This window comes from Haliotis rufescens, unplaced genomic scaffold, assembly GCF_023055435.1.
Source record: "Haliotis rufescens isolate VD_foot unplaced genomic scaffold, xgHalRufe1.0.p SCAF_4, whole genome shotgun sequence".
Taxonomy (NCBI): domain Eukaryota; kingdom Metazoa; phylum Mollusca; class Gastropoda; order Lepetellida; family Haliotidae; genus Haliotis; species Haliotis rufescens.
In genome coordinates this window covers 9,931,186-9,946,289 of record NW_025964112.1, presented here as the reverse complement: position 1 = coordinate 9,946,289, position 15,104 = coordinate 9,931,186, and the positions used below count along the sequence as shown (strand labels likewise).

Below are 15,104 nucleotides of genomic sequence, written 5' to 3'. Positions count from 1 at the left end.
ATATTTTGTGCTGATGACATGATGACTTATGCTGAATGTGACCACACATATTTTCAAGCAAGTGAAATTTAGTGTGGAACTGGTGGTGTGTTTAGCTTCCTGTACTCAGAAAAGGGGCTGGCTAAGCTAGTCATTTTTTTTGTTTCTATTGCTGCTCTAAGACCAAACTGTGCACACCGTTTTTATGGTCAGAAGACCATGTTGTAGGGTTCAATTGTGATCACGTTCCTAAATAATTCTTGAAAAGAGAGAAAAATATTTTATTTTTTAATTTAGTCAAAAAACATTTTTCTATTTATTTTTTTTAACTATTGAAATGTTCAGGTTAGCTCATCTGTAATATAAATTAGTGTACCCTCAACACCGAGGGTAGTTAGCACTGTGTAAACATACAGTGGAGGTGAGAAGAGATGGGGGGCAAATCTATCAACAATGGAATGTTTAGTAATAAATAGTTGTGAGGAATATGCTTTAAGGACACTGACGGAAGAGCTGCTGGGGAACTGATGCTCTCTTTCTACCAGACTAACATTTAGTCCCTGTAAAAAAGGAGTCTTATAAATAAATATACATCTACAAAACCAAATCATCAATGAAATTCCTGACAGAAGAGGGGCACATCTCTGTCTGTGATCTGTAAGTGCCAGAGTTGGCCATTCCTGAGATGGACCATTATGCTTCTCGATGGGTGACTAAGAAACAAGCTTTTGAGTCTGGGCATTATGCTGCTAGATGGGTGAGAGACAAAAAGCTTCTGAGATGGACCTTTATGCTTCTCGATGGGTGATGAAGGAACAAGCTTCTGGGTACAGCCATTACCCTGGGAGACAGGTGACCTAGGAAAATGCTTCTGACGGTTTGGACATCCACTGAAGGAGGAGGGGAATGAGTGTAGTGTAAATGAAAGAAGAAATAACAGCCACTGTTTCCAATAAAAACCTATCACCTGGTCAGACAGAACTTACTGCCCAAACATTCCCCAGTCAATGGATCCCATTCTCCAAATTCATGAAATATGTCCGCCATCAACGTGTCTGTCAGGTATTGAGGTGAGACGGACAGTCTTGGCAGCCGGTATAGACAACATGTACATAGTTTGCTTGCAGCATTGTGTCAGCACTTCAATGGCCGTAGTACCCAAGGCATTTAGAAGAATGAACGGTAGGAGGCACTTATCAATATCTTACAGAAGAAAGAAACAGAAACAAGTCACAGAAAATGGTCTCAAAATATATGTAGCATCTATGTTTATATACTCACTGACAAAAGAAATGCAAATACCTTACATGTTTGTTATTATACGGAGATCATGTGAAAATCATGTGCAGCATATCGTGATAAGAATGAAGTCACACTGTGGTAACACTTGGCCCATTGTTAGTTTTGTCATTAAGTGGTATGCATTACGTGGACTTTTTTTTTATCTGTTTGATGTTAGAAAAACATAACATAATTGTTGATAATAGGGTCATACTTTGGTCACTTAAGTGAGTTGATCAGATGTTTTCTCATAATTGCTCCTTTTGAAACTGGCTGCTTAATGAATTGGTATGGAGCTTTAACTTTTTTTTAAAAGCACACTGCCAGCATGGAACTCTAAAACATAAAGCCTCAATGTGTGAGACATACAGTCATGGTTATCCACCGAAACAGATACTATGTGGCGTAAAGGGCAAGTTCACACGGAAATGAACCATTTTTTCTTGTACTTTTTCCACATTAAAAGTGTTAACCTAGAAGTGTCATAGACAAAAATATAAAAATATCACAATAAATGAACATATTTTTTGCATTAAAACGATTTATATTTTTCACATTTACCAAGTCTTCTATTTTCATAACAAGAACACCATGGCTTATGCCCCTTGCAATATAACGTCATTGGTGCCAATTGATAAACATTATGACGTCATCATGTTTTGTTAGAGTCGCTTCACATGGTGTAGGTACAGGTGTGTGATTCTAGTGTCTCAGATGCCAGCCAGCATAGTGTTATGCTGAGTCACCACTGCGCCGGAGTGTGTCGTAGGCCATGTTGTTTTACCGCAAACTGGTACTTGATATCTTTTGTGTTGAGAATAGACAGGGACCAAGTTGAATTGGCACAAATTACGTCATAATCTAAGGGGGATTACTCAGGCCTGTTTAGCCCGAAAAACAAAGGCCTCATAACGGCATATTATTTCACACTATTGTGAGCTTCCTACTTTCACTGTGAAAAAAATGAGTGTATATTTTCAAACACAGATACTAAATAATTCTAAAATTGCGTTTGTTTAGAAAAAGAAAGTAAGTGATTTTTGCATGAACACTTTCCCTTTACAGGGCAAAATACCTGTGAAAACTTTATGAATGGAGCACAGTGATGACACCAGGTGTTCGCAAAATGCATGACCTGCCCTACCTGTAGCACCTGCATTTCACACAATTTGCGTAAATAAGTATTGTTTGCTGCCTTACCACAGCGCAGTACTCCTGCCATGTGACGGCAGCATGTTAATAAACAGACAATCAAGTGATCAATGGACCAGAAAATCCAGTGACACAATAGTGCATTTACTTATTTTGTTGAAACTAATAAAACGATATGATAATTTGGAATTACGTCTGCTTTGTACAAGTGCATTAGGACGGACGAGGAAGGTTTGAAATTAGCATTTGAAGGGCACATGTATTTGCAACTGTGATGTTATTTTCGATACCTTACATCTCATATCTAATTTAGGATGTAACTGTTTCAAAGATTATATTCCATACAGAAAGTCACATTGCAAGATTTGTGATGCATCACAGTCAAAAGTACAGTAAACTATGGTTATAACGAACTCAAAGAGACCACTAAGTTTAGGTTGTTATATCCGTAGTTCGTTACATCTCAGATCAAGTCATGTGACCACATCATGTTACTATAAATAACAAAAGTGTGTGCTGTACATGTACTATGTTTATTTATCATACATAACACAATTCAAACACGTTTCAATGACATACAGACACACGAGTCACTTGCCTTCATTCAGGAAATCTGTGATTTTGCTTTGGATATTCGTTGAAAGACGGATTTGGTTGACCACACGGGACCACAAAGTGAGTTCGACGTATCAGCTATTTCGTTTAAAGCCTTTTTTCATATCTAGCAATTTTATATGATAAATGCTAGGGACCAAACACTTATTTAAACAGAATTTTAGTTATATCAGGGTATGTTGATTAGCTTCATTTCGGAAGCCCGAAGCGATGCAGGGTCAGACATGTACCACTTTTGTGAAACACATGCACTGGGGAATGGTGCTGACAAACCTAGAAACATAATCAGATCTAAACCCATGGTCATGAGCTCTGGCACCCCTGAGGGATGCAACCCTGCACAGTAAAAAATGCAGTTCATTTTATTTTTGAAAGTCTTCTCCACCACTACATTTGTCACCAATCGCCCCTTTCCGTAACCTGCAAGAAGACTCGTCCCCCTATCGATGAATGTTATGTGTGAAAATACGACAAACCAGTCAGAATGAGCGTATGATTTCAAGTTCTTCATCAAAGAATCCCTCAGAAATATTTTTTGATTTTACATATGTCTTGCATCTAAAAATATACCCAAGACACAGTTAAATGTGTTCAGTCATACTGTATAATTCCGCACGTCCCAATGTGCTTGAAATATATATAATATATGGGGAAATATATGTGAACCATTACACAACGAGTTGACAATTGTTTTAGGTATGCCTGTTTGCGCTAAGACGGAACCCGGTCACAAAAATGGCTCTGAGAGGGGCACGAGTCGCTATTCAGCTTGTCCAGGAATAACACGAGTTGGTCACGAATGCCACCACTAGGGGTCGGCTGGTATACAAAAATGAAAATTGGTTTAAAGTGGGAGAATCTGCAACACAGCTGTAAACCTGACAAATCAACTGGGAATACTGTTGTGCATCTATGCATCCTATTTATTTCAGAAACAACAAAAACCTTTATTTTGACTCCAATGTTTAATTTATGTCAACTTCAGTGGATCCTTCTTCAGAAAAAGTGTTTTGGTGCAACACGCTATCAGCTTATCGGATAAAAAAAGAGATGAAATTCAGAAGAAAAAAAATCTATTTCAACAATATTTACAGTCGGCAGATCCATAAAGCAAGTGAAAAAGCATGGCCTTTGCGTCAAAAGCCTTCTCATGATCCAAGGCACATTCTTCATAATTTTGTTCAGTGTAACGGTAATGATTTTCATGCTGGATTTTTTCATCCAATGTCAAATAAATATATTACCTCAATAAAGGTATGCCCTAATGATCTTTAGTTCACAAAACTTTATAGACAAGGAATACATAAAACTGTCAAATCTCTGGCAATAGTTCTTGTTTCTAGGATGAGGAATCATGGTATCAGTTCTAAAGTCGATACCATAAAATCTTCAAAGATGTTTGCTCAAAGTGTGTGACGCAATTTACTTGTTTTTCAAATGTAACCATGCTAATAAAATGAACGCATTCCTTGCCCTCGTGGATGTGTTTCTGTATTTCAAGGTTAACATTTAGTGGCAGTTTAGAGGAGATATTTAGACCAGAAATCCTGAACCCCCCAAAAAGAGAGTCCTGAACATAATACAAGGAAACATACTTTCAGGATATACCGTATTTTCTTGAGTATAGTGCGCACCCAAGTATATTGAATTTTTTTTATAAAAAAAATATTTTGAATATTCAACATGTTGATTTACCGTCTAAATTGTATTTATTGTTCTACTAGGTGTTGTTTTACATGCAGGGATTAAGATTACCTTGTGTATTTTCTTGTAAACTAAGCCGGAAACAGCATCAGCTGTACACACATTTTCTTGGAATCTACCGGTGATTCGGTTAAAACTTACCCAATGATATAACTTTAAAGGATTTTGATGCAAGGATCGTGAAAAATTGTATCTGAAACTATTTTTATATCAGGAATAATATATTCCAATATCATGTTATTTTAGTTGCAGCTTTTACACTAAATCATAACTGTAAGAGCACCGTGGAGACCCGAAGTTGGTCCCCAGCAACCTATGCTGGTTTTTAGAGGCGACTTAATGGAACTGGTGGTCAGACTTGGTGACTTGGATGATTGTATGTCAAGTATCCCAACGATGTGCATCACTGCTCACAATATCAATCACTGGATTGTCTGGTCCAGACTCAATTATTTACAGGCGGTCTTGATATAGCTGGAACTTGCTGAATGCTTCTATAAACAACACGCTCACACACTCACACACATATACAGTAAACCACGTTCATAACAAACGTGCTTATAATGAACTGACGGATATAATGAACCGTTTTTTTGGTCCCAGTCATTTGTTGTATAATTTATCCTATAAAATTGATGGATATCATGAACACGCTTATAACGAAATAACGGATATAGCAAACTCATTTTGTGGTCCCATGTGATCGACAATGTTTATAACGAGCTGTTAATCACCAAATGCGGCAGGTCAAAATGGCAAAAAACAAGTTATGGCTAGTAATTAACTGGATTAAGTGTCTGGATGAAATGCTTACAACGAACTACGGTTATAATGAACAAAAATTAGTGGTACCTTTGAGTTCGTTATAATCATACTTCACTGTATAAGTAAAAAGCAAGCATCTGTGTATATTTCTTTTGTGTTGGTTTCAAGGATCTAACAGATATCGAAGATTAGAATTTGTATCTACTATAACGCACACCCATTTTGATTTTCAGATGCTTAGCATATAGACATGCACAAGTGACCATATAATTCCCCAAATAATGTTCTATGTGAAAAAATATGTATCGATACGAGACAACCAGGATAGTGTACAACAGCCTATGAATAATAAATTTTCACCACCACTGATCTTAACTTGGTAGATATCCTGCATTGTAACATAACGCTGAATTATTTTAAGATCGATTTTTATCTTAAACCATAGGTGTAATACCTTCTTTTATCATATAATGGAGAGCATTATCGATGCAATAAACCAGTCCAAAAAACATGATACATGTATCACGATCCAATAAATATGCAAATGAGGTCAACATGTAGGAACTACTTTTATCTCTGTACATTGATTCAATATTGGCCTGCTCAATACACTATTGACTAATATATCCTATAGGTTTAGATAGGGAATATCTGATGTTTGGGTGATTATGTAGACAAACATGGCTGCCAATACTTTGACACTATGATTAATGGGACGGCTCACTCAAACCCTGAATTCAAACGTAATTTCTAAAGTTACTGCATCGATCGAAATGAGTTCTTAAACTCCAATTATTTCAAAAATGGCAGGACATGATAATGATATTGCTACCCTGGTGTTTCTATATCGTAAATATCAAATATTGGGAATAAAAAAATGCATGCTCGCCATGAGCTTGCATAATACAATTAATATTCCTGATGTAGTTTCAAGAATCAGTGCATGCAGGAATTTGAAGCCTCTATTTTGATGAATCATTGTAGCAATGTTTTTAAAATGTTGAGATAGAATTGTATTGAGGCAGCTGCATATCCTCTTCGGAATATGGCAGACTTGCTATTATGTGGCGATGTAGATCCTACTCCTATGTAATATATCATTGTCAACAACATCAACAATAGAGGTATCAATTTCAATAGGCTTTGCATCAGGCTGGTAAAGACTAGTTCAGGTAGACACTTAAATATATATTGTGTAAGAATAATATGTTTGAAAAAATACCAACTATTGTAGTTGGAAGGAAAGCAATTTCATTTTTTTTAAAGAGAATTAAATCTTAGGCGTTAAAAAGAACATTGATTAAAAAAGAGTTCAAAATACCTCTGGACCCAACACAAGGCAACTGTAAGCTATATCAAAGTACACATTCCATATATCACTCAGTACTTCAATTTCAGAAATTGCTAAGGTAGTTTCTCCTGATTTATTGAGCAATGAAACACGCACAGGTTAAAAGTTTACAGTGGGTGCCACTGTGTGTTCAGAGATGTCAAGTAAAACACTCAATACATGCCTATAAACTTACCTGTCGTCAAGCCTACCTGTAAAACTAACCTGCCTGGAGTATGTTCTTAGCATGGGTGCTGTTTAGGTATGTGTTTAAACAAACATAAGCTACATCAACCGTGGACATCAGATATATAAATGTTGAGCCTTATCTCATTCACATTAAAATGCAACAGACAGATATTAACATAATGCAAAACCATCATTGTCGTCGTCATCATCATCATCATCACCATCATCATCATCACCATCATCATCATCACCATCATCAACATCATCATCACCATCACCATCACCGTCTTCGTCGTCATCATCATCATCATCATCAAATTGTTAGTTATGTCCATTATCTTCACCATGGATGTTGTCGCTTCTATTTATCATTATTGTTGTTATGGAATACAACTAATTTATCAGGCAAGTCCACAAAGTCAATAAGTCAACCCTGTCTTCATACATACTACAGCTTATAAAATGTCACTTATAGATTTTTTCTTTTGAGAAAAACCTTGCTCCAGTATATATATCAGAAACAACCAAATTCTTATCTGTCTACAAAAACATTTGCCTCCCCTTTCTGTATCACATATGATCAAATCTTAAAACACTTTGAGAAAAACTCTGACCCCAGTGTTTGTGTTAATATCCAAGATCTCATCCTTAAACGACTCCCTACTGAGAAGAACGTGCCCCTTCACGCTGAACATTTCCCCACCTTGCTCATTTCAAAGGTTTGTCTGATAAAGCTATCGACAAGTTTGTCCAAACAATCCAGTCATAGTTCTAACTAACACAATTTGTTTCTGATAAAACAATTCAAAGTGGCCATCAGGCTCTTAATCAGGATGTGTTTACAGAAACTTCTTTGTCTGAACATGGCGATAAAACAATCAGAGAGGTATACAACAACATGGAGGTGAATAATAGGTCAAACAACAATTAAACAGCGTTAGTCTCGAACCTACAAAGAACAACATTCATTAAACTGTTGAGGTCAACTCTGTGTGTTTTTATACTGTCTAGATCTAACCATGGTAGTTGCATACAGGTAATTGAGAAATAGGAAGTACTGTCCATACAACTACTTGGGATGGTAAAAACTATGGGATAATTGATATGATAAATGTATGGGAGGCTCAAGTGTTTTGACATGACATATGTTGTGAAAATGATAAATGTTTAGACAACTGATAAAATAGGAGGTGGTAAGAACAAAAATTGTACTGATGGCGTGTGTGTTTCATAAGATGCTTTGGAAACTTGCCAGAAGATGTGTTCAGTTAAATACATATGAACCAGTCTAATCACAAGCTGAATTTCAGTATCTATCTTTCGTGAAGCAACTTCGAAATAAGATTTCTTGAAAATGTAGAAACATTGGCTCAGCAAGAGAGTACCCCCCATATCAGACTCTCATTTCATCTGTACTCCTCAATCTTGCCAGTGTTATAGTCAAATAACTTGACATCAATATCAGACTTGTAGATTCCCATTGCACAATGTATGAAACCAAATGGACACAAAGTACCTTTTGAGAAAAGACAGTATGAGAGCAAATCAAAACCAAATTGTCAAGGTTACAGTATGACCAAAATTCGCAGTGGGGAAAGTATGAGCCTAATTCTCAGAGGGAAAGTATGAGCCCAATTTCCAGTGGGAAAAGTCTGACTCAATTCCCCATGGAGAAAGTATATAGCACAATTCCCAGTGGGAAAAGTCTGACTCATTTCTCAGTGGGGAAAGTATATAGCCCAATTCCCAGTGGGAAAAGTCTGACTCAATTCCCAGTGGGAAAAGTCTGACTCAATTCTCAGTGGGGAAAGTATATAGCCCAATTCCCAGTGGGAAAAGTCTGACTCATTTCTCAGTGGGGAAAGTATATAGCCCAATTCCCAGTGGGAAAAGTCTGACTCAATTCTCAGTGGGGAAAGTATATAGCCCAATTCCCAGTGGGAAAAGTCTGACTCATTTCTCAGTGGGGAAAGTATATAGCCCAATTCCCAGTGGGAAAAGTCTGACTCAATTCTCAGTGGGGAAAGTATATAGCCCAATTCCCAGTGGGAAAAGTCTGACTCAATTCTCAGTGGGGAAAGTATATAGCCCAATTCCTAGTGGGAAAAGTCTGACTCAATTCTCAGTGGGGAAAGTATATAGCCCAATTCCCAGTGGGGAAAGTCTGACTCAAGTCTCAGTGGGGAAAGTATATAGCCCAATTCCTAGTGGGAAAAGTCTGACTCAATTCTCAGTGGGGAAAGTATATAGCCCAATTCCCAGTGGGGAAAGTCTGACTCAAGTCTCAGTGGGGAAAGTATATAGCCCAATTCCTAGTGGGAAAAGTCTGACTCAATTCTCAGTGGGGAAAGTATATAGCCCAATTCCCAGTGGGGAAAGTCTGACCCAATTCCCAATGGAGAAAGTATTACTCCAATTTTCATTGGGAAAAGTCTGACCCCAAATCCTAGTGGGGAAAGTATATAGCCCAATTCCCAGTGGGGAAAGTCTGACTCAAGTCTCAGTGGGGAAAGTATATAGCCCAATTCCTAGTGGGAAAAGTCTGACCAAATTCTCAATGGAAAATGTATGAGCCCAATATCCAGTGGGAAAAGTATGACCCAAATTCGCAGTGGGGAAAGTATGACCCAATTCCCGTTGGAGAAAATATGACCCAATTCCCAGTGGAAAAAGTATTACTCCAATTCCAAGGGGGAAATTATGACTCCAATTTCCAATGGGGAAAGTATGACCTAATTCCAAGTGGAGAAATTATGACACAAAAACATATTGGAAAAAGTATGACCAAAATTCAAGTTGTTACAGAATGGCCCCAAATCCCATTGAGAAAACATGGCCACAATTCCCACTGGGGAATATAGGACCCCCGTTCCCACAGTAAAAGCATGAATCCCAAATCCCCATGGGAAAAGTTCTACTTACAACCTCCATTGGGAAAGTATGATCCAAATCCCCTAAAGGGATGGCATGATCACCAGTCCTCCTGTAAGGGACAATAAAAATACAGTAAATTACGTTTAGAATGAACACGCTTATAACAAACAGATGGATATAACAAACTGTTCATTTTTGTCCCAGCCATTTGCTGTATATATGCTTATAATGAACTACGGTTATAACAAACTAAAATTGGTCCATTTGAGTTCGTTATAACTGTAGTTTACTGTACCCAAGGCTACAGCATCAAGATGGATAAAACACTCTTTGAAAAGTACAAATCTTTGTTGCACCTGATAGTCAGTAACAACACAGGAAAACTTTAAAAATAGACTTTAAAAATGAATAATGATACAGGTAGCTCCAATCAGACTCGAAACCGGACGATGTGAAAATATACCTGTTGATGATAGGCTGTGTCCAATGTGTGATAAAAATTGTGTTGAAGACGAGTCGCATGTTATTCAAAACTGTTCAATTTACGATGATCTAAGAAGAACCCTCTTTCATGAAGAATAATATTCTCATCCAAAAATCTATGTTTTTACCAGAAGCAGATAAATTTCTAATGCTACTTACTCAACCTGAATTAAACTTTTATTGTGCCCAAACCTGTTAATATCTTCAGAAGGTGTCAAAATTACTTATATAAATGCTTTTATAAAACTGTGTATACACCTGTCCATTAATATTTTAACATTTAATTACTCTAAAATTCTATTTATCATATTTTTAAAGCTTTTACAGTCTCTCATAATTCCATCGGAATGTGTTGCGCATTATTTTAATCATGTCTTATGTATATGTCAATTCTATGTAAAGCCAAGGTGAGACTTCAATAAAATCTATCTGTCTGTCTGTCTGTCTGTCAACCCAAACCCTCTTGGAGAAGTATGACCCAAAATGCCCCATTAGGAAGGTACACCCCCAAATCCCCAGAGTGAAAGTATTCCTCCAAATGCCCAGAGTGAAAGTATTCCCCCAAATCCCCAGCGTGAAAGTATTCCACCAAATGCCCAGAATGAAAGTATTCCCCCAAATGCCCAGAGTGAAAGTATTCCCCCAAATCCCCAGAGTGAAAGTATTCCTCCAAATCCCCAGAGTGAAAGTATTCCCCCAGATCCCCAGAGTGAAAGTATTCCTCCAAATCCCCAGAGTGAATGTATTCCCCCAAATCCCCAGAGTGAAAGTATTCCTCAAAAACCCCAGAGTGAAAGTATTCCTCCAAATCACCAGAGTGAAAGTATTCCCCCAAATCACCAGAGTGAAAGTATTCCCCCAGATCCCCAGAGTGAAAGTATTCCTCCAAATCCCCAGAGTGAAAGTATTCCCCCAGATCCCCAGAGTGAAAGTATTCCTCCAGATCCCCAGAGTGAAAGTATTCTTCCAAATGCCCAGAGTGAAAGTATTCCCCCAAATCCCCAGAGTGAAAGTATTCCTCCAAATCCCCAGAGTGAAAGTATTCCTCCAAATGCCCAGAGTGAAAGTATTCCTCCAAATCCCCAGAGTGAAAGTATTCCCCCAAATCCCCAGAGTGAAAGTATTCCCCCAAATCCCCAGTGTGAAAGTATTCCCCCAAATCCCCAGTGTGGAAGTATTCCCCCAAATCCCCAGTGTGAATTCAGTATTCCCCCAAATCCCCAGAGTGAAAGTATTCCTCCAAATTTTTCTTTCGGAAAATATGACCCTGCACCCTCACAGAGACTTTAAGAATCTGAATAGCAACAGTTTGTTACATCAGTTGAATGATGTTAAATAGAAATAATTACAAAATGGCAACTATAAAAGTGTATTCTATCTGCAAATATTGTATTAACATTATGCTTTAAATAAATGTGACAAAACCATTTCCAAATTCATAAATATGAAACATCGATCAGCACCAAAGAACAACCAGTCTCGATTATCTGACAAAACAAGTACAAAATAGTTGTGAAAATTATATGAAGGGACCACTGAAAAACAGTGATGACACCAGTTGTTCGTGAAAAGGGTATCTCTGTCCTGCTCTATCAACAGCACCCGCCACTCACACAATCTGCATAAAGAAACCTCTACCAGAAGCAGAGTTTTTTGTTTATGATTCCAACTATATCACAAGCACGAATTTATGAGTCGCTATCAAACAGCGAAGAGACAAGGTCTTCACGAAAAGGTGCTAGTAAGGTAAAGTTACCACCAAAGTCACGTCCAATATGAACTAATCCAACCAACACTAACTAACAACCTGTTAATACTGCAATACACAGGAAACTAACACCCGTGGACACGTCCTAACAATAGTACTATCAGATTCCACTATATCGACACACACCTCTCCCCCACCATCAATAATTCCAGGTTATGACCTTCCTGTAGTCATTAAGCTCTAGAGCCATATTCCCGCCTGTGGATTATTTAAGTGACGATAAGCTCTTAAACACTCCCTTGGATACAGTAAAATTTTAAATATTTGTTCAAAGATTACCTTTATTTTATCTTAATAAGTTTCTTGATAGTCTAACCTTCTGACCTGCAGACATGTCTCGTGTCGTATAATGATGGGCGTCCATATTGAAATATTCAAATTCAGATTTGCACTTAATGAATTTATGATGGGTGTTTGGTTATGAATATTCATCTAGTTTAGGGTTTATTTGTCTCAAAGAGTCTTAAATGGATTTAGTGAATTAATCAATAATCTTTGTGACAGCAGTATGAAGTCCAATGTAGCATAACTAAACTTTATCATCCTAGTGTTAAACTTTATCAATCTTGTGTAACACTTTCCTTGATGTAAAACAACTATATCAAAAGTGCCTGCCTTCTTATTTGTTATTTCCAAAGGAAAAAAAACCTTGTAATGTTAAACACAAGAATGGAAATGAAAATGAAAAGGACAGTTTTGAAATCAAGGAAACATCCACTGCAGCATGTTTAGTTGACAAACACTTTACCTCATAATAGATAGTGTTATCGATGTGATAAACCATTGCAATAAACTTGATATCACGTTCTGATAAATATGCAAATGAGGTCAATAGGCTGGAACTACTTTTAAATGCCATACATCAATGCAGTGTTGCTTAATATAAAACTAGTGCACTCATGAATATCCGGGGTAGAATAGGTCTTAAGCAACCCATGCTTGCCGTAACAGGCGACTAACGGGATCGGGTGGGCAGACTCACTGACTTCGTTGATATATATCTTGGTATCCCAATTGTGTGGATTGATGCTCATGATGTCAATCACTGGATTGTCTGGTTCAGATTCGATTATTTACAGACCGCCATCATACAGCTGGAACATTGCTGAGTGCAGCCTTCAACAACAAAACAACAAACAAACAAACTAACAAAACTAGTGACTAATATTTCAATTAGATTTAGATAGGTGTTTCATGGGTGGGTGGGTGGGTGGGTGGAAGAGTGAGTGAGTGAGTGAGTGAGTGAGTGAGTGAGTGAGTGCGTGCGTGCGTGCGTGCGTGCGTGAGTGAGTGAGTGAGTGAGTGAGCGATTGAGTAAGTGAGTGAGCGATTGAGTCAGTGAGCGATTGAGTCAGTGAGTCAGTGAGTGCTCTCAGGACAGATGCTCTATCCACTAGACCACAGGGATTGTCACAGAGTAAGTCAGTAATTTAAATTAAGTTAATCAAACCAGTTTAAATGAAATAATAGGCAGTTCTAGCTCGCTATATGAAGTCAGCATTCAAAGTTGTTGTTTTTAAATTTTATAACATATTTATTTCTAAATTTTATAACAGAAATTTATTGTGTGATAAAACATCCCTATTCTGTGAGTGAGTGAGTTCAACAGTATTCCAGTTATATCACGGTGTGTCAGCTTAATGTGGGAGGAAAGCCCAAAGTGAAACCGACGAGTATGGGTATGGTGCTGACAAACCTAGAAACATAATTTGGGGCACATCAGGATTCAATCCCACGATCATAGGTTTCTGCATTCGCAAGGGATGCAACTCTGCACAGCGAAATGCAGCGCCTTACATGACTGGGCAATCTTCCCCCCTAGTGCCATTGTAACATCCAAGTGTGCCAACTCAGACACATTTTATGGACTGTTTAATTTCTCTTGAATACCATTTTCTTAAATCCAAGACATTCCACAGTTTGTCATTATTCAAATACATCTTTCTATAATCTCCGACTCCCAGCATATGTTAAATTACCCCATAAAGTTGATCCCTTATGATCATACATAATGGTCTGAAGGCACTGAACCACATCATACAGTTATTTCATATTCCAATTTAGTTTTCTTTTTTTCTTTTAGAACTAAACTGAAGTTACGCATGACATTTTAAAGCAAAAAAAATAAAACAGGTATTTATCGGCTGAAAAGGGCTAATACTCTGAACCAAAGATCATGATAATGATTTCTAAAAAAATTAATATTTTTTAAGTTATTTCAATTTAGCAACCCCCAGGATTAGTCTAATCTTTTTATATTACAACATAAATCAATACAATACTTCCACAGTTTATATTTCAATGGCTGGATATCAAAGGACAGGCAATTCAGTGCAATTCCAACTAATACCCCTAACCAGAGATCTACACAGATATATTAAGATACCACCATTAGATAAAGGTATTATCAAAGAATTCATGCCCTTTACACATTAATGTCCTCCAGGAATTCCAGCCCATCATGCATGACATCCGGACAATGACCTTCTTGTAACTTGTGACAATTTAATGCCCCTTTGCACAAGAATATCACACGAAATAACATCCTTTTGTTGCTAATGGTTACAAAAGTCTATAGAATGTGGCATAAGGCTTTTCCCAATGAACACAATACTGTTATGCTTCATTCTTTTCTCCGACTGAAATTTTGTCATTCGGAGTTAATCCAATACACTGCTCAGCCAGCAAGCTTCCCTGGGATTCATCCATTTTTGATAAGACTCATGTGATTCATTAGGTTTACATGAAGTTAGAAAGAGTTTATTTAGCTGGAAGAAAATCAGAGACTTACGGGAGTATGTTCAGGGTGACCCTTTGAGAATCTGCTTCATTGTGTGTTGGAGTTGTGTATGGTTGTATCAACATCCGCTGTATTGCAAGGTGTTTTTAGCTGTCACGCTTTCTTAAACTTTGACAAAGTCTTCATGTTTATTGAATTGGTAACTTTAGCCTGTCTGAGATCTT

At 37.5% G+C, this 15,104-nt stretch overlaps 1 protein-coding gene across 1 annotated transcript; it reads left to right on the top strand.

The window, feature by feature from the left end:
• The first annotated feature begins 732 nt into the window (after window positions 1-732).
• Window positions 733-11,662, top strand: LOC125372442 (vegetative cell wall protein gp1-like). Its single transcript, XM_048382496.1, has 2 exons — window positions 733-831; window positions 10,868-11,662. Exons 1-2 carry the CDS (start codon window positions 733-735, stop codon window positions 11,660-11,662), a joined length of 894 nt encoding a protein of 297 aa, XP_048238453.1.
• The last annotated feature ends 3,442 nt before the right edge of the window (window positions 11,663-15,104 follow it).

What these genes read in the sequence shown, in the direction of transcription:
- LOC125372442 (XM_048382496.1), top strand. Translation starts at nt 733, where the DNA reads ATGGGTGAGAGACAAAAAGCTTCTGAGATGGACCTTTATGCTTCTCGA. An exon ending in GCCATTACCCTGGGAGACAG is followed by an intron (nt 832 to 10,867) that starts GTGACCTAGGAA and finishes ATGCCCCATTAG; the next exon opens with GAAGGTACACCCCCAAATCC.